The 25,577-nt window shown below is 54.6% G+C and overlaps 1 protein-coding gene across 1 annotated transcript in view; it reads right to left on the bottom strand.

Annotated features, from left to right (window-relative positions):
- Positions 1-25,577, bottom strand: part of GFRA2 (GDNF family receptor alpha 2) — an 85,419-nt gene that overhangs the window by 26,900 nt on the left and 32,942 nt on the right. The window contains exon 4 of the mRNA XM_081093070.1: positions 25,207-25,561. Within this exon, the coding sequence (XP_080949196.1) occupies positions 25,207-25,561 (355 nt within the window). The remainder of the gene's footprint in view (positions 1-25,206; positions 25,562-25,577) is intronic.

Genomic DNA, 25,577 nt, shown 5'->3' with positions numbered 1-25,577 from the left:
CTGGTGCTATGCCAGCATGGAGTACACGAAGCTACAATCCTGCAAAGGGTCAGCTTCTACCAGTGCCTTCCATGGGGAGTGGACTGGGTGGAAATCAGAGGGGATGCACACACCACTCAGGGAGAGCAGTCAGTAGCCCTCTAAAGCCTCTGCTATAAATCAATGACACATCGACCTGGAGCTTCTGAGAATCTCAACTGGAGCCTCCGGCTTCAACTAAGGATAAGATAAAGTATGCAGATAGGTCGTTCCCATAGGGCAGGATAAAGATGGTGACTCCCATCTGACATACGGCCAGGCACGGAGGGAGAAGATTCTTAGCTCATCAAGCCTTTGAATGCATTTACCTTAGAACAAGCAGATTCGGGGCCCCGTAAAGTTTTCTACTGAATTTCTCACACATCCCCCTCAGGGCTCTGCCAAACAGTACAGAGTGCAGAGAAAAGGGCAGCCTGAGTGGAGATGGAGACACAGTAGGGGCTGACCCAGGGAGAGAGGGACGGCCATCATGGCCAATGGGTGAGGGAGAGCAGGAAGGGGATCAGCCACGGGAAAGCATGATGAGTGGGTTCTTGAGGCAGAATCCAGGGTGATGCCCAGAGTCTGGATGACTTTCCAGAGCACCTGTGCTCCAGCTTGAGCAAAAGGAGGCCCCCGAGGGGTCTACTGTAGACTGGACGTTTGTGTCCCCCCAAAATTCGTATGTTCAAACTTGATCCCCAATGTGCGGGTGTTAGGAAGTGGGGCCTTCAAGGGTGATTAGGTTATGAGGGTGGCGTTCACATGATGGGATTAGGGCCCTGATAAAAGAGGCCCCACAGAGCTCCCTTCCCCTTCCTTCCCTGTGAGGACACAGAGGGAAGACGGTGTCGATGAGTCAGGAAGCAGGCTCCCACCAGACACTCAGTGTGCCTGTGCCTTCATCTTGGACTTCCCAGGCTCCAAACCGTAAGAAATGAATACCAGTTGTTTATAAGCCACCCAGTCTGTGGTGTTTCTGCTATGGCAGCCTGGATGGGCTAAGACACCATCCACCACCAACTCTATTCTCTCCTGGGTGTAAGGAGCCCCAGGTCCCCGGGAAAGCTTAAAGCTCCCTAAGGAAGTGTGAGGGGGAAGGTAGGTGCCCAAGACTGCTCACACAGCAGCCCTCTGAATTGGCCATACACAAATGGATGCCCAGTGCATCCCGTAAAACAAACTCTAGTTCCCTAATCCCACTCCTGTGGTACCTCAGGGGTACAAGGTAGGAGGTAGCATCTCAGTGTGTCAGCTAAGGTGGACCACAGCAGCTGGCAGAGGGCAGAGCTGGCTCAACAGGCAAGGCCCCAGTGCAGGGAGTCACACGGGGCAGGAGAAATGAAGGCCGGCGAGGCACAGTCGTGGAAAGCCGCCAACCATGGCCCAGACCCACCAGGAAACAAGAGGGGCCGTGGGCAGCCAAGGTCACTTGAAAAGAACCACAGGAGGACTATAACCCACGAGGCACGGAACCCGGCGGAAGAAAAGCCAATCGGGCTGATGCCAGCTGACCCCAGAGCCCACAGAGCAGTCCTACCTGCACAGGAAGGTAACCCAGTGTTGGTCTTCCATGGGGGCTAGGGTTTCATGGTTTCCTCCTTGCTGCCCTTGGCCTACTGGAGTGCACTGCGTGTTCTTACTGGCATCCTGAATTTCATCTGGATTTTGCTGGTGGCGATGTTGGTGTTCAAAGGAAAGAGAGTAGATGCTACTGTTGCACTGGAATGGGGGTACACTGACTGTGTTTTGATGTGTGTGAACCTGTGGCAATGAGGAAGGTAGACAAGTTGTGCAGCTGCTGGGAGGGCCAGCCTTTGAATACCCAGCTGATGCACTCCTCTGAGCTGTAGGTCTGCAATCGTGGAGCGGTCAGCGTGCTGTTGGAAGGCCTTAGAACAGAGCCCTCCCAAACCAGGATGCAAACGGGATGGCAAGATGGGAGCTGGCGGCTGCTGACCTGTGGGCAAAGGGTCTGCAAGGGGTGAAGGCTGACATTGTAATGAAGGTGTCCAGGACCCCAAGACAATGGAAGTCTGTGTGCCCAGAACTGAACATCAATGAAATAAAAAATAATTATATCCCAGGGAGCATTCAGCAGTTGGCATAAGATACAGTAGTCTCCTTGGCCCCTGGCCCACCCTTGGCTCAAACACAGGTAGCCCAGGTAATGGCACCACATGGGGTGAGGCATGGGCAACGTCTGCACCAGGCTGCGACGGCCACAACCATGGCCCGAGCACACACTCTGAATACCTTCCAGGCCAGGACTCCCCACTCACCCTCATACAGTAGACCTTCCCTAAACCCCTCCCTTTTGACCCCTCCTGCTCTGAAAGGGAGCAGAGGGGACAGCCACAGGCACAAGAGAGAACAGAATGCCACCCAAGCCTCCATCTTCATAGCAGAGCCGCCAGCTTGGAGAGGTTGAGAAGTCAGGAGACTTCTGAGCTTCTCCCCACACTGAAACCTCAGAGCTGGGCGGTTCCAATCCAGCGTGACAGTCATGCTTCTGTTACAAGGAAACGTGCCCCTGCTGCCAGCACGGGGGACTGGAAAAGCTGAGACTCCAGGGCAGGGACCCGGAGGCCCTTCACAGAAGCCCAGGGCGCAGGCCAGGGCAGGAGCTCTGCTGGGTGCTGAGTCAGCCCAGACACTCGGGACCATGGAAACCTGTACTGTATGCTGTTTGTGCTTCTATAATTATTGCCTTTCAGCCCTGCCTTTGCACTTACTGAGACCTGCCAAGCTGATACTAAATAATAAGAGCTAACGATGTGGAGTGTTTACCATGTGTCCGCCAAGCACCTCTAAAAGCATGAACACATTTAATCTTCACAAACACCCCGAGACGGTACCACAAAGCCCCCCGCTCTGTAGAGAAGGAAATGGAGGCTTGGAGAGAAGATGTGACGGTAGCCTGGCTGGGACACACCGGGGCTGGGACTTGAGCCAGGCCTGTCTGTGGTGCAGGTCCAAGGCCACCAGCCCTCTCAGAAGTGTGGATGGATTCAGGCCACTGTTCCCATTGAGGTGGACATCGCCCTCTGGGGTTCTTGGTGGCAGCAGAATCCAAGAGAGGCCTCAAGGTGGGTGACGGCCACGAAGGCAGAGCCATGCTACCTGCGCCTTTGCCCTTGAGAGGGACACCCAGGCTCCACCATTCCATGAGGAAGGCTGACCCCTCTCAAGTCTACTGTCCAGCTTCATCTCTGCCCTCAAAATTGTGTTCTTTCTGCAGCTCTTCTCTCAGCCTAGGAAACCACAGGATGCCTTCACCCAGAACAGAGCCCAGCCCATCCTTTCCCAGCCAAGAGCCTGCCACCCACCTTCCCTGCCCCCTCTCCCACATCCTTTCCTGGGCAGTACCTGCTTACCTGAGCCCCCTCCAACCACCTCTCACAGGTTATTACCTGTCACAAACTTTGGAGAGCCCACCAGCCTGGGAACAACAGTGACAGCAGCAAGACCACCCTTCTCCAGCCAGCAAGCCCCCTGGGGAGTGTGGGGACCCTCCTCAGTGTTAGTGTCCTAGGGCTGTGCAATGAAAGAAACACCAGAAATCAATTCTCTCACATCCTGAAGGCTAGAAGTCTGGATGCAGGTGTCAGCTGGGCCATGCTCTCCCTACGGCGGGGCCCCAGCCGTCTTCGGCATTCCTGGGCTTGCAGCTACATCACTCCAGTCCCTGCCTGTCTTCACACAGCCTCTTCCCGGTGTCTCTGTGTTTGCTCTCCTCTTGTTATAAGGACACTGGTCACTGGACGCAGGACCCCTCCTGCTGCAGTATGACCCCGTCTCAATGAATTATATCTGCAAAGACCCTGTTCAAACAAGGCCACATTCTCAGGTTCCAGGTGGACATGAACTTTTGGAGGAACACTGTTCAGCCCCACTCGCACTCATCCATAGCCTCCCCCCTGCAACAGGCCCTTGACCTCACCCCACCCCCAGCCCAGCGGGGTTCAGATGCAGGCTGAGACCCTGTGTGTATCCAGCAGGGGTGGCCACTCTACCAAAGACAGGCCTTCAGTCTCCAGGGTCTCCGTCTCCGCTGCCCACCCAGGACTGGGCCTCGCTCCCCAGGGAGACAGGCAGGGCCTCCTCTGGGCAAGTCCTCTGGGCTGCCCTGGGGGAGAGGATTAGGACTCCTCCCCCGCAGCGACAGCGCTGGGGGACAATTCCTACCATGCTCTCCCCGTCCCTGTGACTGGTCAGGCCAGGACAGCTGAGGGCCTTTGCCTCAACTTCCTCAGAGTGCCAGACCACTCCTAGGTCCCCCAGGGCCAGGTGCCCCAGCAGGGGTCAGAGGTCTCGCAGGAGCCAGACCTACACAGGAGCGCGGCCACTCCCTGCCTGACCACAGCTGGTTTTCACTCATCTTTGGGGGTCAGGCCCATCTGTCTGCTCCGTACACGCCACAGTGGTCTCTCCGCGCAGACGTCCCATTTCCAACGGCTGTCTGCACTCACAGCAAACACGATGATTGTTTCCAGAGGATAAACAAGCAGGGGTCATTTTAATAGTACCAATGCCAGCTGGATATTAAAACAAAAGTGTTTGGATGTTCCACACAAGTAACCGGCAGATAAATCTGGGCCACGCTCCAGCCCTGGCACACTCCGTCTCCACTGGAAAGATTCGAGAGAACGCCGAGAAGGGGACGCAGGCTCCTCGCAGGTGGATCTAGGAAACAGACTAGTGTCAGCTGCACGTTCCAGGGCCTTCTCCATGGGTCCTGTTCCACGATGATTCAACGCACGGGCCCCAGGCACGGGCCCCAGGCACGGGCCCCAGGCAGGGTGTGCTGACGCCTCAGTTTCCAGCCCTCACTGTGATCACTCACTGGAACCGGGAAAAACTAGATTCCTGAGCCCCAAACCCAGGGGCTCTGTTTCGATCGGTTTTAGGAAGGACCCGGATCAGAGTTTAATAAGCCCCGCAGCCGATGGAGCCACACGGGGAGAGAGAACGCAAATTAACAGTAAGAACGCAGCCTGTGGAGCCAGCCCTGCTCAGGCTTCTGCTCCACCTTAAACGCCGTGTGGTCTTGGGCAAGTCACTTACCACCTCTGATCTGAACATAGAGAAATGATAACAGTGCCTGCCGTACCGGGCTGTAAAGAGCATGTGAGGTCAGACATGAAAATTGCTAACAGGGGAATTGTAAAAGCGCCTCAAGAGTTCTCAGTGATACCCTGGCTGGCATTGCTCAGTGGTTAGAGCATTGGCCCAAGCACCAAAGGGTCATGGGTTCAATTTCCAGTTAAGGGCATATGCCTGAGTTACAGGTTCAATCCCCAATCCCAGTGGGAATGAATGCGGGAGACAACCAATCGATGTGTCTCTCTCTCATGGATATTTCTCTCTCTTCCTCTCTCTCTCTCTCTCTCTCTCTCTCTCTCTCTCTCTTCCCTCCCCCCTCCTCCACTCTCTCTAAAAAATCAATGGAAAAAAAACCTCAGGTGAGGATTAACAAAACAAAAAAAAAAGGAAGAAAGAGAGAATAATACTAGGAAGGAACCAAGATGGTGGCATAGGTTAATGCCTATACTTTCTGTCTCCCACAATCACATAAAAATTACAACTAAAATACAGAACAACCATCATCCAGAACCGCGGGAAAGCTGGCTGAGTGGAAGCACTACAACTAGAGAGGTAAAGAAGAAAGCACACTGAGACTGGCAGGAGGTGCGGAATGGGCTGGGCTGGCACCCGGGTGTGCCAATTTTTTAATCGGGAGGGAGATCGCCTCTGCGGAGGCTGCCCGGAGGAGCGAGGGGTCCCAGCCCCACACCAGACCCCCAGCCCAGGGTTCCAGAGCTGGGGAAAGATGTCCATATGGGCTGTAAGAACTATGGACTGTAAAAACCAGTTCGGATTGGGGCTGAGTGACACAAAGGCTGCTAGAGATCTTAAAAGGCCGGCACCACGAACTGAATTTACAAGCTCCCACTTCCTCTGAGCTCCAGTGCCCAGAGAGGCTCTGGGGGACCCAGACACATACCAGGAGAAACTGGACTGTTTGGCATTGGGGCAGGAACTCGGGGGCGGCTTTCTTCCAGACGAGGTGCTCACAGTGGTCATTGTTCCTGTGCTGGGACCTCCCCGGTGCAGGGCTGACTGGCAGCCATTGCTGTTTGCTCCACCCTGGAGATTCCCTGAGACCCTGCCCCACCCAATTTACAACCCTGCTCAAGCTGTGGGCAGCGGCTTTTGCATATGAATGGCCTATCCTGTCTCGCCTAAAACCTGTCAAACAAGCTGCAGCTGGGTCAGGGAGCCCCAAAGCTATCAATAAAAGGCCCAAGGCCAGCACCAGCATGCAGTGCTTCACAGCTGGGCCTTTCATGGACACTTCCAAACCCAATACAAAAAAGAGGAATCTGAAGATCTCTCTATAGCTCCTGCTGGGTGGCCCCAGGCTGTGGCTGACTTTGCACTTCCCTGGAGACCCAAGAGGCAGTGTACCCAGTGGTCAGTGTGAGACCATACCAGATTACAACTCTACACATCCATAAGTGACACACTCAAGGGGCAGACTCAGTGAGCACCAAAGCCCCACTGAAGCAAGTCCTGCTCCATAAGGGTGTCTCCTGCACAGCAGCTCTCCCTCTGTAATCGCAGCTGGTCCCCACAGCCAATTGGCCTGGAAGTTAATTCCTCCCAGTGACACCAACAGCAATCAAGGCTCAACGACAACAAGATTGTGCACACAGCCCACAAAGGGGTACACCAAGAGTGTCCACCTCAAGTGATTGGGGAGGCTGAGTCACTGGGCCCTATAGGACACCTATGACACAAGACCACTCTATCAAGTCAAGGAGACTTAGCAGCTACCCAATACATAGAAACAAACACAGGGAAGCAGCCAAAATGCAGAGACAAAGAAACATGCCAAAATGAAAGAAATGGCAAACTACTGGGTGTAGAGTTCAAAACCACAGTTATAAGGTTACTCAAGAATCTTCTAGAAACCTCCAAGGAGCTTAATGAGACCTTCAAGGATCTTGGTGAGAATGCCAGAAAAAAAAATGATAAAGGACCAGTCAGAAATTTAGTATACACTGACTGAAATAAAGAATAATCTACAGGGATTCAACAGTAGATTAGAGGATCCCAAGAATCAAGTCAATGATTTGAAATATGAGGAAGCAAAAAAACACCCAACCAGAAGAGCAAAAAGAAAAAAGAATCCAAAAATATGAAGATAGTGTAAGGAGCCTCTGGGACAACTTCAAGCATACCAACATCTGAATTATGGGGGTGCCAGAAGAAGACAGAGAGCAAGATATTGAAAACCTATTTGAAGAAATAATGAAAGAAAACTTCTCCTATCTGGTGAAAGAAATAGACTTACAAGTCCAGGAAGCACAAAGAACCCCAAATAAGAGGAATCCAAAGAGGACCACATCAAAACACATCATAATTAAAATGCCAAGGGCAAAAGACAAAGAGAATCTTAAAAGCAGCAAGAGAAAAACAGTTAGTTACCTACAAGGGAGTGCCCATATGACTATTAGTTGATTTCTCAACAGAAACTATGCAGGCCAGAAGGGAGCAGCAAGAAATATTCAAAGTGATGAATAGCAAGAACCTACAACCAAGATTACTCTACCCAGCAAAGCTCTCATTTAGAATTGAAGGTCAGATAAAGAGCTTCACAGACACAAAAAAGCTAAAGGAATTCATCATCACCAAACCAGTATTATATGAAATGCTGAAGGGTATTCTTTAAGAAAAGGAAGAAGAAGAAAAAGGTAAAGATAAAAAAATTATGAACAACAAAGTGACAACAAATACATATCTATCAAGTGAATCTAAAAATCAAATGAATAAAAAATCTGATAAAGAGAATAAACTGGTGAATGGAATAGAATCAGGGGCATGGAAATGGAACAGACTGACGATTCTCAGAGAGAAGAGGGTGGGGTGTGGGAAGAGATTAGACCAAGATCTTATATGCATGTATGCATTACCTATGGACACAGACAAAAGGGTGGAGAGGGCCTGGGGTGGGGTGGGAACCAGGTGGAGGGAAGTTATGGGGGAAAAAAGAGGGGCATTTGTAATAATCTCAACAATAAAGATTTAAAATAATAATAATAATAATAATAATAATAATAGTTCTCAATGTTGTGGCCAAGCTACACCCACAGCCGGCCCAGCTCCTGTCAGCATGCCCAAGTGGGGAGGGCGGGGGAGACTGGCACATCCACGCCACGTGCAAGCCCCTGCTAACCGCTCAGCCACTCAGCACCGTCCGAATGCCGGGGCTCCTCGGTCTCTCTCTGCCCCCCACACCTCACTCAGCTGCACCCATGCCTGCAGCACCACAAACACACACACCCGCATCTTCTCGGCAAACTTACTGAATCATAAGACAAAGCACAGAGGCCTCCGCTCTTCGACCTGGCTGGGTGGCAGGAGCTTCATTACTGCCCTGAGCCCACGTTCTTCTCGACCATATCCTCCCTGCTCCCCTGCCCCAAATTCCAGAAATAAGGCAAGTCACGGTTCACCGTTCATGGAACACAGAAGTTGTGATAAGTATCACTTCAGTCGGCCCCTTTGTTTTCAGATAAAGGGCAAACCCCAGAGTCCTCCTGCGGTTTCCCAAAGAGCGAGGACCGATTTGGGGGGAGGATCCAGGAATTCTGGCCCAGGGATCCCCCCTTCCTCTGAGCTGCTGACGCCGTCCCAGCTCACGCTTGCTGTATTTGAGGAGGAGCCCTCGCTATGCGTTACATCTACCTGGTCCTCACGGGCACCCCTGCCAAGCACTGGCATCACTGTCCCCATCACCCACCCAGTGTTCAGGGTCCCACGGTGATGAAGTGACAGCTCCAGGATGAGGCCACCCACCCTGAGACCACAACCACCCTCATCTGAATCCCTGGTGACAAAAAATAAATAAAAAATAAACAGGGTAAAATGTGTTGTGACCCGAAGGCAGAGGGAAACAGGACCATGAGGTCATATTTGTTGCAGAGAAAACAAAGTTCACCTATCCTTACCCATCTCAACAGCCAACACTACTCACAAGGCCTTCATGTGCTCTCTCTCCCTTTCCCAACGTCGCTTTAGAACACAGATCTGTAATCGAACGGGCTCCGGCAGAACAGCGCTGCCACGTGAGGCAGCGGCTCACAGAGCGCAAAGGGGCACACTACAACACGGTCTGCGCCTAAGAGAGTCCTGCCTCCCCTCACCTGAGTCTGGTGGCGCCGAGAGCAGGCCTCGTTCTCACACAGGTGCCGTCTCCCTTCCACGGAAAACCAGCAAAAGAGAAAGGGAGACAGGATCTTCCGCAAGAGGTGACAGCAGCCCTGGCTGGGGTGGCTCAGTGGGTGAGCATCGCCCTATGCACCGGTTCAATTCCTGGTCAGAGCACGTACGCAGCTTGTGGGGCACGTGCAGGAGGCAACAGATTAATGTTTCTCCCTCACATCGATGTTTCTCTCTCTCTCTAAAAAAAATTTTTTTTTAAATAAAAACATATTTTTAAAAACTAAGTTGCAGCAAACACAGTAAAGGAGCCAGAAATACCAAAAGAGCAAAACACATTGACTCCAAACCCACAGTCTCTGGGGCTAATAAGTTTGGGGCAAACCGTTCTCTGAGTCGGTAACACTGGAAGGCATCGCCAACGCCACCTGTGCAACCGAACCGGCAGTTGAGGGTGGCGCTGCTATGAGGAGAGGTTCGGTGACCTACAACCTCCATTTAGGGAGACAGAGAGCACTCGAGCACTGCACGCGTATTTCTTACACGCAGCACTGCGCAGGGCCGGGCTCGAGGAGGGCGAACGATGAGCACAGAGTGGCCGTGGCCGACAGGACGCACGCACGGGGCGTGCTGTGTCCACGGTAACCTGGTGGAGAAGGCAGCTGTGCCTCGCCTTCCCCGAGGCCCCGAATGAGGAAGGGCTGAAATGGTGAGAGGTTTTTTTCCCTCGTCTCCCCTCCCACCCGTGTCCTTTCTAGAAGGCTAGCAGGATTCTGAGGCCAGGCGCCTCCGTGTCCCTGCCGCCAAGAAGAGGCCGTGTTTTCAGAGCTTCATGAAGGTCGGCCAGGAGCTGGAGATGCCCAGGGCCTGGAGGAGGAGAGGGCCGAGAAGGCCTCCGGGCAGAGAGAAGGCCACCTCCCGAGGCCAGAGGAAACCTGGGCCCCTGGGAGCTGCCGAACAGGGAGCCCCATGGCCTGAGGGTCTCTCTGGGCAAGTCTGGGTCAGTGGATTTACACCTGTGGGGGCACAGGAGGGCTGGGAAGATGCTGAAGGCCTGGTCAGCCGCCCTGCCCACCCCAGAAGGTCCCCCCCACCCCTGCAGGCCCCATAATGGGGAAGCTCAATCCCCTGGGGTCGCAGTACCCGCTGGCCAGGGAGGAAGAGCGATCCCTAACTGGTTTTAAAAAAAACAAACACAGAAAATGTGATCTGACCCTGAGTGCAGTCACCCTAAGGATAGCCCTGAGCAGCAGAAGCAGAGACGGGTGACACACCCAGGAGGCTGGAGCTCAGGCGCCGGAAGGAGTGCCAGGGCCGGGGCTCAGACCCCAGATTCTTCTGCAACCAGCACAGGAGGTCCTGGGTCTGAGCGCTTCGGAAAGTTCATTCAGAGGACTTATCTGATGGCTGCTCGCTGCCAGCTGTTTGACTGCAAAATCCATTTCCAAATGGCCCGCTCATCTGGGAGAAACCACAGGGACCATATACGGGAGCAGCCACCCCCCGATGTTCCACATCCATCTCCCAGATTTCTCAGGATGCAGCCGGCAGGCCCTGATGCCCCTCGAATCACCAGGCGCCTACCCCGGGCCCCCTGGTCTGCCCGCAGCCCCAGATCAGAGAGGGGAGTCATTTCTTATTAGAATGAGCAGATTACAACCCTGGCATTTATCCGCAGCATCTGGTTAGAGTAAAGGGTCAAAGCCCCCAGTCCCCGACCAGCCTCCACCCAGCACCCCTTCTTGAGGGTGTGCCCCTTCAATGCTCTGCGGAGACAGGAGGCACAGGAAGAGAAAGCCTGGCCCTCCCCCATGTTAGCCACCTGGCAGGTGTGGCCAGGCCCAGCAGGGCCCACGGCCGAGCCGGGGCCACTGGAAGCCCTGATCTAGTTAAAATACATCTATCTGCAGCATTCAGAAAATAGCTATCTACAGTATTGCTTTCAGCTATAATGGAAAACTGATGGCTTTTATCTCCCCAACTTTATGACTATTGATGGGATAGAGGCTGAGGTTTGATGACCATTTAATAGCCGACCCTGTGCAGTTAGCAGAGCATCAGAAAGCAGTGAAAGTGCCGAGATGATTGTCTGGCAGAGAATTCTCCGCTGAGGTCCAGGAAGCAAAACAACCACCCTCCCCAGGCTCCGGCAGAAGGAAAAATCAAAGTCATCATCATTTCTGTTTCTCCCCCCCTCCTTTCTGCCATTGACCTTCGGGAGGTAGATCCAAAGGGGAGGGACGGGAGGGAGAGGGGACCACAGCAATGCAGGTGTGAGCCCTTCTGGAGAAAGGGGGTGAGAGAGGGGGCTCTGGATTGCGGTCCCCGTGAACACCCCCTGTCCCCCACTCCTCCCCGCCCGTGGACCTGCTGGCTCCCGGCAGGACTGTGGGGGCTTGGGACTATCTGGCAGGTTCCAGGGAAAGAGCTGGAAGGAACGAGAAGGAAGCAGAGGTCTGGTCTAGCCTGTGATCCAACTGGGCTTAGACCTTCTGTCCAGAAGCCAAAAGCTACCTCCTGGGCTCTGCATCTACTCAAGTACTAGGCCCTCCCTGACCTTCTGCCTGTCCCCACCAGGGCTCTACCCACCACTGCCCCACCCTTCTCCCCAGGTCCACAGGCCAGCACTCTGCTGGGGACATCCCACTTTTAAACACAGGAAGGAGGGGTGCAGGGCCACCAAGTCTCTGCAGCATTCGCAGATCTCTCACTTGCTACAACAGCCCCGTGACACAGACAGGGCAGATCTGATTCTGACATTTTTTTTAATTTAAAAAAGCTGCCCTAACTGGTTTGGCTCAGTGGATAGAGCATCGGCCTTCTGACTCAAGGATCCCAGGTTCAATTCTAGTCAAGGGCATGTACCTTGGTTGCAGGCACGTCCCCAGTGAGGCAACTGATCGGTGTTTCTCTCTCATCAATGTTTCTAACTCTCTATCCCTCTCCCTTCCTCTCTGTAAAAAAAAAAAAAAAAAAAAAAAAAAAAAAAAAAAAAAGCTAAGGCTCAGAGATGTTCCATGTCCCAAGTCTGGGATCCCAGTTTTTTGGTTTTTTTAATAGTTTATTGATTTTTTTTTTTTGAGAGAGAGAAACAGCATATCGATATGCTGCCTCCTGCACACCCCTTACAGGGATTGAGCCTGCAACCAGGGCATGTGCCCTTGACCGGGAATCGAACTGGCAACCACCTGGTGCATGGGATGATGCCCAACCAACTGAGGCACACTGGCCAGGGCTGGGACCCCAGTTTCAACTCCCTGTCCAGTTCGACCTCCGCCATGCCAGGCTGCCTCTCCAAACAGGACACGGCCCAGGGGGTCAAGGCGTGGCCTTTAGCCTGGGGCCTGCCACTCTCCAGCTGTGTGACTCTGGGCAGATAGCGTCAGGTCTCTGGCCTCAGCTTCTTCATCTATAAAATAAGATGCCGTTGGGATGAGCTTTGAGATCTCCTCCAGCCCCACTTCAAAGTGAAATCCTTGGGGCTCCCCCAGACACATGTTTAAGGCACAAGGATGTCTTTCTCCACCCACAGCCACCACCCTAGACAGCACATCTCTCTCCCATCCTAAGGCTGAGCCACCAAAGACACAGAATCCAAGGCCCCGTCACACCTGGGGCTCCCCTTCAGACAGTGCAGGGAAAGTGGGGTGTTCAGGCAAAGGCGCATGGACCACAAAGGCTGTCCCTTCCCACCTTCAGGCCTCACGCAGGCACTCTGCTCGATTCTGAGTCCTGGTAAACTTGCCTTGGTCCGTGTGGCTCAGTTGGTTGAGCTTCATCCCATACACCTGGACCTATCCAGCTTTCTCTTGCCCAACCTACCTTCAGCAAGAAGAGCCCACGCATCCTCCAAGCACAGCTCTAACCCCATCAGCGAGCAGCTAATTAACCCTGAGCCACAGCCCCCAAGCTTTCTGAGCTCACTGGTTACCACTTGGTAGGTACTAGTTGATTTTGTAGGGATTTCTCCTGGTCCCTGCTGGAACTAGAGGAGGATCAGCAAGCAGCAGGCAATGATTCTTGCTTGACTTACTTAAAACTCCCCCAGAGAAACAAAACACTAAGGAAAACCACACAGAGAGAATGTGCCACTCCCAACACTCTCCAATGTGCCCGTGGGCCCCACTCTCGGTGTTATCGGCCAGCTTAGATTTTAATGATGCCAACACACATCCCGGTTCCTGACATCTTCCACGTTGGGCATCATCTTCCTTGTCTTTGGATGGCTGCTAAGGAGACCTCCTATATTCCATTCTAAAATTCACTGGTCCCACTGCAGCCCTCCCCCTGTGCTATAAGCCATCAGAGGAAACAGACCACAACCTCTAATGACCAGCAAAGAGCAGCCCAAACCCGTAAGCGGAAACTCCCCAGAAACACTCCCACCTACTCCGGCCCAGCCCCCTCTTCACCTCGAGGAAGCCCAGAGGCAGGAGCCCAAAGCTCTCTGAGGTCTTGTTGCCTGAGTGTCCCCTTCCCTCGAGGGCCTAGAGGGTGCTGTCCCCACCACTGGCCAGGCTCCAGTCCAGACACGAGTTTCGCACATGATAAGAGTAAATGAACATGTATGAAGACAAGCTGTGCATGTTACCTACAGGGACGCCATTAAAAACCAGTAAACTTGCCCTGGTCCGTGTGGCTCAGTTGGTTGAGCTTCATCCCATACACCAAAAGGTCCCAGTTTGATTCCCAGTCAGGGCACATGCATGGGTTGCAGGCTCGATCCCTGGTCAGGGCGTGCACTGGAGGCAACTGATCAATGTTTCTCTCCCACATCAATGTTTCCCTCTCTCTCTCTTCTTCTCCCTTCCTCTCGCTCTAAAAATAATAATAATAATAAAAAAATAAATAAATAAAAACGTATTTTTTAAATAAACAAACAGTAAACCTGGTCCCGGCCAGGTTGCTCAGTTGGTTGGAGCATTGTCCCTCCACCAAAAGGCTGCATATTTGATCCCTGGTCAGGGTGAGTACTGGAGGCATCTGATCAATGTTTCTCTCTCATCTCTCTCTCTCTCTCTCTCTCTTTCTCTCTCTCAAAACCAATTTTTTAAAAAAACACATATCCTCAGATGAGGATAAAAACACACACAATAAAACTGTATGTATGGAGATGTTAACAAAGACTAAAATGTTAAAAATCTATTTAGAGGAAACAATCACTTACAACAGAGCATGTTAAAATCTGTGCATACGTATTTAAAAAGTCTGGAAGCGTGCATGCATTCTCCAAAACGTGAACCCTGGCTTTTTCAGGGGTTAGGACTGCGGGTGATTTCTGTGTTCTCGAGTACAACGTCCGGCCTTGCCTGAGTTAGTTATGTTTAAAGTGAGTACATACAGTTTTTATGATCAATAACATGAATTGCATTTTGACAACTAGGGAAAGAGGGAAAAGAGAAAAAGAAGAAGGCATTGGAGAGGGGGTGTCAGGGAGAGGAGGGAAAGGAGGGGGAGGGAGGACGCCTCCTAGATCATGAATCCATCCCCTTCACGACCCCCTGAGAGAGGAGACCCGCAAAACACTTGCTCAAAGGACCTGAGAAGGTCACTAACCTGGCACTCATGCGGCCTGGCAAGGGACTCCAGCCTCTGCTCAGTTCTGAGGATGGGCACTCACTCCCAACCAGGCAGCTCATTCCAGTCTCCGGCAAGATCAGAGTCAGTGACAGGCAGAGGCAGGACTAGGGCTGCAGCAGTGTTAGGATTTAGCATAACTCCTTCCCACCTGACTCTACTTCTCCCCCTTATTAAGCAACAAGTCGGGGAAACCCTGAGCCTGCTGGGGTTGGGACTGACCAACCGGTGGGAGGCCTGGAGCGGGGAGTTGCATCCCATGCTCAGTGTCTCCCCAGGACATCTCAGAACTCCAGTCCCTCCCTCCCTCTCTCTCCCTGGTACCTTCTGCTCTAAGCAGGACATCCCTCCCTGCCTGGGACAATCCATGCCCAGTCCTGCTCTCCCATCACCACCACCACCCGCACCCCCGCCTCTCCCTTACCCTCTCCTGGAAGGCTCTGCCCCAGCCATCACTCCCTTCCCTGAATGCCCACAGCAAGTGGTTTAATCCTTACACTCCATTACGGAGCGCCTCCTCTTCGTATATAATGTTTCCACATGGGTGAGGCCTTGTCTCCCCAAATGAGCTTATAAGCGCTTTGAAGGAAGCAATGTTTACCATGCGCTGTGTGCCAGGCCCGATGCTCGCTGCTTTTCCTGCATTATTTCACCTAATCCTATAATCTCCATCTCAAGCCCCGGCCTCTCCCCTGAAATCCCGCATATACAAATACTTCGCTGGCATTTCCGCTTACACGTCCCAAAGCTGTTCAAACAACAGGTTCAAAGCCCCAGCTTCTTCCCTCTATGTCAGACCTCCTCCTTCTGCTCCCTTCTCTCACATAATGACTTCACCAGCCCACGGCTGCCAGGCCAGAGACCTTGGCATCACCCAGACTCATCCCCTCCCTCATAAACACACCAGTAAGTCCCAGGAACAGACCTCTGCAAGGTGCCTGGGATCAGGGCCCTCCCCACTCACCCCTGCCTCGGCCCAATCACAGTGGGTCCCCAGCAGGACTCCCCAACTCCACCCTTACTCTCCTCTGACCACTGTGCACACAGCAGCCAAAGGGGTCTTTCTAAAACAGCCACTGGATCGAGTCATATTCTCCCTTAAAATATGCCATGGCTCCAGATCCCCCTCCACAGTCCCTGCTCCAGATCCCCCTCCACAGTCTCAGCTCCAGACCCCCCTCCACTGTCCCTGCTCCAGATCCCCCTCCACAGTCCCTGCTCCAGATCCCCCTACACAATCCCTGCTCCAGATGCCCCTCCACAATCCCTGCTCCAGATCCCCCTCCACAGTCCCTGTTCCAGATCCCCCTCCACAGTCCCTGGTCCAAATCCCCCTCCACAACCCCTCCACAACCCTGCTCCAGATCCCCCTCCACAGTCCCTGTTCCAGATCTCCACCCACAGTCCCTGCTCCAGACCCCCCTCCACAGTCCCTGTTCCAGACCCCCCTCCACAGTCCCTGTTCCAGATCCCCCTCCACAGTCCCTGCTCCAGATCCCCCTCCACAGTCCCTGTTCCAGATCCCCCTCCACAATCCCTGTTCCAGATCCCCCTCCACAGTCCCTGGTCCAAATCCCCTTCCACAACCCCTCCACAACCCTGCTCCAGATCCCCCTCCACAGTCCCTGTTCAGACCCCCCTCCACAGTCCCTGTTCCAGACCCCCCTCCACAGTCCCTGCTCCAGATCCCCCTCCACAATCCCTGCTCCAGATCCCCCTCCACAGTCCCTGTTCCAGATCCCCCTCCACAGTCCCTGCTCCAGATCCCCCTCCACAATCCCTGCTCCAGATCCCCCTCCACAGTCCCTGTTCCAGATCCCCTTCCACGGTCCCTGTTCAGATCCCCCTCCACAGTCCCTGCTCCAGACCCCCCTCCACAGTCTCAGCTCCAGACCCCCCTCCACAGTCCCTGTTCCAGATCTCCACCCACAGTCCCTGCTCCAGAACCCCCTCCACAGTCTCAGCTCCAGACCCCCCTCCACAGTCCCTGTTCCAGATCTCCACCCACAGTCCCTGCTCCAGAACCCCCTCCACAGTCTCAGCTCCAGACCCCCCTCCACAGTCCCTGTTCCAGATCCCCCTCCACAGGGACTGTGGAGGGTGGTCTGGAGCAGGGATTGTGGAGGGATTGTGGAGGGGGATCTGGACCAGGGACTGTGGGTGGAGATCTGGAGCACCTGGGAGTGGCCACAGTGGCCCCCTCACTCACCCCCATCCCACTCTTCCCAGAACCAAGCCTTATTCCCATTGAAGGGACAGGTGAGCAACTTCACACTGGAAAACCCCTTCCCAAGAGGACCTTTCTAGAAAGCTCTGACCAACTAACAAACATTGCTGAGCAGATCTGAGCAGGTCTCTGTAATCATGACTTCGAGACTGCTGTGGAGGAGGCCACCAACGCTCACCCCTCTCCCGGATCCAGTGGTTACCCTCCTCCTTCTGGATCTCTCAGCAGCACCACAGCTTCCATTCCCTCTTTTTCAAAAATCTCTTTTGACTCCCAAGGCGCCATAATGACATCACCAAACACTTAAAAGGCACTCGGTGGGGGGATGGGTGGGCCAGCACATTCTCAGTGCATCATCTCATGCCAGCCTCTCCCTAGGAGACCCTACCATTCCCCAAGCCTTAAACACCCTGAACATGCCAATGACCCCCAGAATGCATAACTCTAATCCAGCTCCAGATAGGAAGGTCTCAAAATGAACAGCCTAAAGTGGATTCCGAATTCACCTTCCCCACCAAGCCCTCGCCATCTCAGCAAATGGCAGCATCACCACTGGGTTGCTCAAGCCAGAGGCTGTGAGTTATCCTTGAGTTCCTCCACCTCCCTCGCTCCCGCATCAGGCTATATCATTTCCATCTCCAAAGTATCTCAAATTTGCCCACTTATCTCTCTGCACATGGCTACCCCCCGGCCTGAGCCGCCATCATCTCTGATCTAGTGATACAAAAATAACCTCCTCCCCATCTCTTTGAGGTCATTCTTGCCTCCTCCCTTAATTCTCCACACTGTAGCCAGAGTCATCTTTTTTATACCACAATTTTAATAATGTCACTCGTTGGTTTTAGAAGCTTCCTTCTAACTATACTTAGAATAAATCCAAACTCTTTGCTGTGGCCTGTAAGGCCCTGTGTGGCCCGGCCCTGCCTGGCCCCGACATTCTGCACCCCTCTCCCACGTCCCCTCTGCTCTAGTCGCAATGGCCTCCTGTCATTTCCCAGCAAAGCCAGTACCTTCCCTCCTGCAAACGTCTGCACATGCTCTTCCGCCACGGGACATGATATTTCTTCCCATCTCTCTTATTTCTGGCTCCTCATCCTTCAGGTCTCAGTTGAAATGTCATCCCCTCAGATAAAATTTCTCTGACCCCCCTTTTCTAAGTAGGCCTCCCCTCCTTCCCTCTATTTCTACATTTTGAAAATGTCCATGATTTACTTGTCTCTTCATTGATCATTGTTCATCTCCTTCCTAAGACTAGCAGCTCCAAGGGGGTCTCTACCGTGTTCTCCAGGAAATAGCTAGTGTCTAGCACAGTGCCTGACACACAATAAATACTTGTTAAACCAATTGACATGGTAGTAATATCATATAAGACTATTAAAAATCAGAGACCTAATTGGGAGGATAAAGTTTTAAAGGAAAGCCACATACATGATTGGTGCCACATGAAGGACACAGACAAATTCGAGGACACATTCGTGGAAGGTGCGGCTAAGAGAGGGCTCAGGACAAAACAGGCTTTGAATGAAGCGTAAGTCTAGGTTCTATAGAGAAAATGGTTGTGTCCCCCCATTTTGACACGTAGAGACCCTAATCCTCAATGTGATGGTATTAGGAGGTGGAGCCTCTGACGGGTGAGTGTTGCCCCTGTGATGGAACTGGTGGCCATATAAACAGAGGAAGAGACGCCAGACCTCTCTCCCTGCCCGCACCCACCAGGAAAGGCTGGGTGACGGGGCACCAAGGCCCCACCGTGCCAGCACCCCAACCTGGGCTTCCAGCCTCCAGGGCTGTGAGAAGGAAATGTTTGTGGTTGCAGACCCCCGGTCTATGGTGTTTTGTTATCGCAGCCGAGCAGACTGAGACACCAGCAAGCAGAGAGCCCGTGGCCATGAGTGGAAGCAGAAATAATCAAAGAGCCGGTGAGCAGAGCCAGACCAGGGGAGCTGCACGCGTGCCTGCCCCTGTGCAAGCGAACACCGCCAGGACAACCTCCGGGGTGCGCAGTCGGCCTCAGGCCTGAGCAAACCTCACTGGCATGTATGCTGGCAATCTCTGCATAAGTGGCATCTCTCCAAATGGGCCAGTCCTCCTGCCACTCACCCCGTGGAGTGGGTTCTCATGCAGAGCTCCACAAGGAGGTGCGCCTCGTCTCTGTGGGGTGGAGCCCTGTGGAGCCCAGGTGCCCAGGGAGCAGCCTGATGGCCCAGGTTAAGGGCTCTCTGCCCAGCCATGCTGGCATCCCTGAGGTGGCCACAGCAGGAAGACACCGAAGCCAGAGCTGGTAAACTAAGCATCCAGGTGGCGGCTTCTCTGTGTTTATTTTCCCAGGGCCTTCAGTAAAGAAATATTCAACATCCCAGCCTTATCTCAACTCGCCACAGGAAGTTCTAAGAGGAGTCCTTGAGTACCCTTGGCCCAGAGTTCAAGGGTGAGCAGGACCCCTAGTGAGGGAGGCAGCAGCAGGGGCAGCCCGGGATCCCCGAGGGGAAGGCGGTCTCCGGGACCGCCTGGCAGGGCTGAGGAGCCACGGCCCCTCCCGCATGCAGAGCATCCTCCGCCGCAGCCTCGCTGGCTGGGATTTCCTGCGGAACCGGTGGCTTCCTCACCCTGCGGCCCTCCTGGACACAGCTTTGTCTGAGGGCGCATGAGGATGTGGGCTCAGAGCACTGCTCAAGGCCAGGCAGGACCTTGGGCGAGGTCCACCTGCCTGTGGCTCCGGAGAAGGGGCCGCTCTCCTGTGCCACCAGAGTGACCCAGGGAAGACCTGGCAGGTAGCAGAGTAGAACCGGGATTTCAAGAGAACCTGCGTGGAAACTACCATCCAGGTTACTGTGTGGCTCTGTTCCCGCTGCAGAGGCAATCACCACAGTGTCCCGGCGCCAGACCGTGCGTGCCCCATGGGCCAGGAACCCTCCCTGCTTCATTCACTCTCCAGTCCCAACAGAAGGCATGGCCCAGAGTGATGATCAATAAACGGTCGACAAATGAAGAAACGAATGGCCCCAAGACCTTCATCCCTCCTGCAACAGGTGACCCCCTGGCCCGGGAAAGACTGGCTGGATCCCAGCAGGCAAGACCCTCTCTTTTCAAAAAAGGGCGGCCTGGGACCCCCACAGCCCACCTGCCACTAGGTAAATAACCGTTTGCTGCTCTTTAGAGAGAGCCTGCTAAACACATCAGCCTACGGGTTCTACAGAGTCCAAAGCAGCTGAGGGACAGCCCCAGGAGCCAGGAATCACACCCAGACCTGTCCGTCCATACTGCCTACAGGCACCAGGCGCGCCCCCAGCTCCGCAAGAGGGGGCTTGCTGAAGGGCTTCTCCCCTACTCCCTGCGGATCGCCTTGAGGGAGGGGACCCCAAGCCCTCTGCCTTCTCAGCAGTCCTCTCGGACGAGGACAGTGTCTGCTGCACGAAGGGGTGCGGGCAGCAGGGCAGCCCCAGGCTGGGTCTATTTATACACATCCCCAGCACCCAGAGGTTAAACTGCAGCCAGGATATGGCGAGGGGCCAGAGCCCTGCTATTTATAGCCTCTCAACAGACCCAGAGGAGCAGGGCATTTCAGAGGCCTCTTCCACGCAGGCCTAGAAGGAACACAGCTCACAGGACACAGAACCCTCTTTCCCACAGCCCCCATCCACACACACACACACACACACACACACACACACAAACACGCACACTCACACATGAATATATACTGCACACACATGCATACTCACACACATATACACACATACACACTAACATACATATATACACATACATACACACGCGCACATACACTCACACATGCATATATACTACACACACATACACTCACACATATACACACATATATACATACACACACGCTCACACACATACATACACACTCACACACATGATCTAGACCTCTACACCCATCCTTGTGATGAGTGTGTCAGCTGAGAGTAGAAACAAAACAAAAAAAGAGGCCATAGCCCATTGTGGGGCTGGGCGAGAGAATTCAGCCAAATTCCATGGATTCATTCCAAGAGACCCTTGGGCTTTCCAGACTCCATATCAGGACTTTTTAAAGGACAAGCCTCTGTTGGACTTAAGCCCACAGACCCGAAGGCTCGTGTGTGGGAACCAGACAAGGGTGAGAGGCCCTGGCTGCACCTCCAGGACCAGCCGGGACCCTGGCTAGAGCAGGAAGCTTCCACGCTCACCCCAAACTGATGCTGGTCCAAAGGGGGGACTTGGAGGTGCTTCTAATAACCGCGGGGTCCGAGCAAGGACACATCCTTGTGCAACCAAAGACCTCGTCCAACCCGAACGCTCCGTGGTGAGGGACACCTCCTAAGTCAGCCAGGGCGTCTGTGACGTATACCACTGACGTCACACACTTGGTCTCATATAGTGCAGCTGCGGTGGGCTCCGGCCGACCGATCCCAGGAATCCTGGGCCGAGATTCCCTCAGAAAGAAGCTGGGCCAACTCCCCGAGCAGAGACGTGAGGGGGCCAAGCAGGACTGGGCGCTGCAGCCCTGGAGCACGGGGTACATTCCAGGAGACGCCCGAGGACGAGGCCTCATTCCCAGGGTCAGCCCAGAGAGGCTCTCCTGCCACCCCAACAGGCCAGCTGTGTCCTTAAAGTATCCAGGAAAGGAAGGCTTGGGGGGTCCTTAGATCCCTTCCCTGTGGTGCCCACCCTGGGGAAGACACCTGGTGGAAGACAGGCCAGAAGGGAAGGGAGTGCCCTCCTTCCCGGGCATTTCTCCAGGTGCCCCTCTCCAGCCACCCATCGCCCCCGACTCCTCCATGGATCCACAGGGTCCACGGGTCAGTAAGTCCGGCCCGCAAGCGCGTGGAAAGGGGCCAGCTCTTCTCCTTCAAACCCACCTCCCACACCACCCCGCCCAGCACTGAGTCCCATCGTAACACCTTTTTCCTTCTACATGTGAAATGTACCCCCAGTTCTCCCGTTCCTGGCTCCCCCACCTCCAGAATAACGAAACAAAGGACGTCTCTGGCTCTTCCAACAGGCACGGATGTTCTACAGGCCTCCAAAGCCGGCCTGCGCCCAGCTCGCCCGCCCGCTCTGGCCACAGACACCTCAGAAGACGCACATACTGTCCCTCCTTGAAGCACAGGCAATAAAGAGGGTGCTGGTGTTCATGGTGTCCCTCTGCCCGGGACGCCGCGGTGACATCCGGGTGGGCCTGGCTGCAGCCCGCTGGACCTCGGGAGCACGTGGCCCACAGGGTCCCTGGGTCTGGAGGCACCACCGGTGTCACTGGGCTGGACCCCAGGCCGGCCCTCCTTCGAGGCCCAGTTCCCCATCCATCCTGTCATTCGCATGTGCTGTGTGAGGAGGCCTGACAGCAGCGCGGCAGCATCTGAACGAGGAGGGAACGCGTCTTCCTGCAGGAATTACGTGCTCCTTCCACCGAGTGTGGGGGTCGAGCTGCCCATGATCCTCTGGTCTTTCCCGGCCACCAGGAAGCCCAGCGCTCCCCCGGCACTGCTCCCGGCCTTTCCGGGCACTGGGCTTCTAACCGCCCTACCGTTTACGCATAGTTTGATTTTAAATCGCCTCAATTCGTTGTGCGTATTTTTTTGGTGACAAGGTGTATGTTTTAAAAAGCAGGGCTTTCCCAAGACCTGCAGCCAGCAATGGGGAGCAGCTCTCTGCTCAACTCCAGCAGCACCTGTTCCAAACCAGGGAGCCCATCCCTTCCGTGTGCACACGGCCCAGCGCTCCCCTGGGACAAAGAAGGCCTCCCCTTCCTCTGCAGCCCCTGCCCCCCTCCCCTTCACCCCCACTCCACCCCCGCGCTACCTGCCTGGCCCTTCTCACAAGGCGGTCTGCACCCACTGCCTCAACTTCTGCCTCCCTGCCAAGCCTCCCACTGTAATGGGCTTCCACCCTCCACACACACTCACATACACACACATACACACACACTCACACACTCACAAAAATACAGACTCTCACACCCTCTCACTCACACATATACACTCACACACCTGCAAACTTTCATGCATGCACACCCTCACATACTCTCACACTCACACATACCTACACACTCACACACATATATGCTCTCACGCCCTCTCACTCGCACACACACTCTGTGAGGCATCTTGCCACTCACTCCCTCCCTCAGGAACCCCTCCTCTTCTGGGTTCTGGCCCACTGTCCCCTGGCTGTCCTGAGCCCCCCGAGCCTCCCTGTCGCAGGCTCCTCTTCCTGTGTCCCTCCGTTAAGACTTGGTGCTTCTCTTACCACCTCAGCACTGAGGATGCCTAGGTCGGCAGGCACCTCCTGTCTAGCCTCCCGCGTGGGCTCTACCAGCCTTCCCCCCCCCATCTCATTCACTGCCGTGGCTTTAATCACCAGCGAGGCTCCCAGCAAGTCCCAACCCACCTCTCTGCTCTGGCCCCTGCACTGAGCGCCAAGCCCACACATCCAGGCACCTCCAGCACTGCAGACCAACACCCCACACATGCTGAATGGCCCCATCACCCTGTAGTCATTCACCCAGGAAACACTGCGGTCACCAGCCATGTATCCATTCGAGTGATGTCTGTGCCATGCTCACCACATGCCAGGCTCCACATGCAGGATGGGGTGAGGGCTAACAAAACAGAAACGGCTTTGCCTCCAGGGAACTTCGACCAGTCACCCAGTCCTGTCAAGTCTACTTCCCCATCAGCTCTGAAACGACACACCCCCCTCCATCGCCACAGCCGCTATCGTAGCCCAGGCCCGTGTGCTACACGGGGAGGAAGGCAGCTTGACCGGATCCCAGCCTGACATGCACATGCTGGGTGATCTCAGGCGGGTCACTTCTATTCAAGGCTCCGCATTTGGCAACAGAGATGGTAGCAGTGCCTACCTCGGTGCAGCCTTGCTGCGAGGATTAAGAGAGATGAACCACAGGATGGACGGTGCCTGGTAGATGGTAGGCACTCGCTTTCTGCACAATGTGAGCCCTGTTTCTCCAGCAGCCTCGCTCGCCTCCCCACCGCGTGCCCCACACTCGGTACGTGCCCACCACCTGCCAGTTCCCTCCTGCCCTCCAGCCTTTGTATGTGCTTTTCCAGCTGACTTACTCCCTGGCTTTCTCCCTCCCACTTTCCAAGGTTCAGCTCAAGATCCCCCCTTCTCTGGACCCCCAGGCTAAGGGGGATGCCCCTCCTTCCCCTGTGCTCCCTCCTGGGGCGCCCTCGGCCCTTGTCCCACTGCCCTGGGACCACTGCTCTCCTGTCTGGCTTCCTTTCTGGACTGGATGCTCCTTAGGTGATAAGAGAGCATCGTGCTCACCTCTGCACGCCCAGGCCTTAGAACCCGCACTGCATGCAAGAGGGCCCGATAAATGCTTAGCAACAAACAAGAAAAGCAAGAGAATCATAAAGAGACAAATTTCAACTCACCATAACAGCAACAAAACCCTCCTAATAATTAGGCTGCACTTTTTAAACATATGCTAGTGGCCAGGCTCTGTGCTAAGCTTTGGACACACATCATATAATCACAGTAACCCTGGGACACGGGTACTTTTATTCCTGTTTTACGGGTAAAGGGATGGAGATGCGGGACATTTAAAAATCTTGCTCCAGCGACAGACAGGAAGTCAAAAAGCCTGGATTCAAACCCAGAACTCTCAGACCCCAGATGGGCTCGGCTCTTGATGGGGAAGAACCTGCCTACGTGCCCCCGGGAGCCCCTCCCTGGCGGCCACATGACCTCATGGGGATATTGGGGGATTTCCGATAGAGGTGGGACTGGATTCCTGAAGAGCCCTTCCTCTTCCTGGCTCTAAGGGTCTATGATTTAAATTACCAGCTCCTTGGGTTTTCACCTTGGTTTCCCCAGGATGCTTAGCATGAGGCTGGGCACAGAGAAGGCAAACAACAGGCCTGTGCTGAAGGAGGGAGGGAGGGAGGGAGGGGAGAAGAGACGGAGGGAGGGAGGGAGGGAGGGAGGGAGGGAGGGAGGGAGGGAGGGGAGGAGGGAGGGAAGAAGGGAGGGAGGGAAGAAGGGAGGGAGGGAGGGAGGGAGGTGGATGACAGTTTATTCTGCACATGCCCAAGTCTTTGCTGGGCCCAGGATCATAACCCAGCAGACCCAGGGGATGCGGAAGGGAGGGCTCCCGCCCGTGACACCCGCAGGGTGGCCATTCTTACCGGCACAGGTGGTCGGTCCGGCACACGCTGCGCAGGTCCAGGCAGTTGGGCTTCTCCTTGTCCTCGTAGGAGCAGCTGGGCAGGATGGTCTGCCGGCGGCGCTCGGCACACGCCTGGTCCTGGCAGGAGCAGAAGAGCATGCGGTAGGTGTACTCGCTGGGCACCCGGTCGAAGAACTGGCGCAGGGCCTTGTGGCACTTGCGGCGGTTGCAGCGCTCGGTGGGCGAGATCTCGCGGTTGCAGATGGAGATGTAGGAGGAGCGCAGCTTCTTGCAGTTCTCGTTCAGGTTGCAGGCCTTGGCCGCGTCCAGGCAGTGGTTGCTCTTGGCACTGACCGCCGGGTCCGCCCCGGTCCCTGGACGGGAGGGGAG

Source organism: Myotis nattereri, assembly GCF_964212035.1.
Source record: "Myotis nattereri genome assembly, chromosome: 5".
Lineage (NCBI taxonomy): Eukaryota > Metazoa > Chordata > Mammalia > Chiroptera > Vespertilionidae > Myotis > Myotis nattereri.
This window is presented reverse-complemented; position numbering and strand designations above follow the sequence as displayed.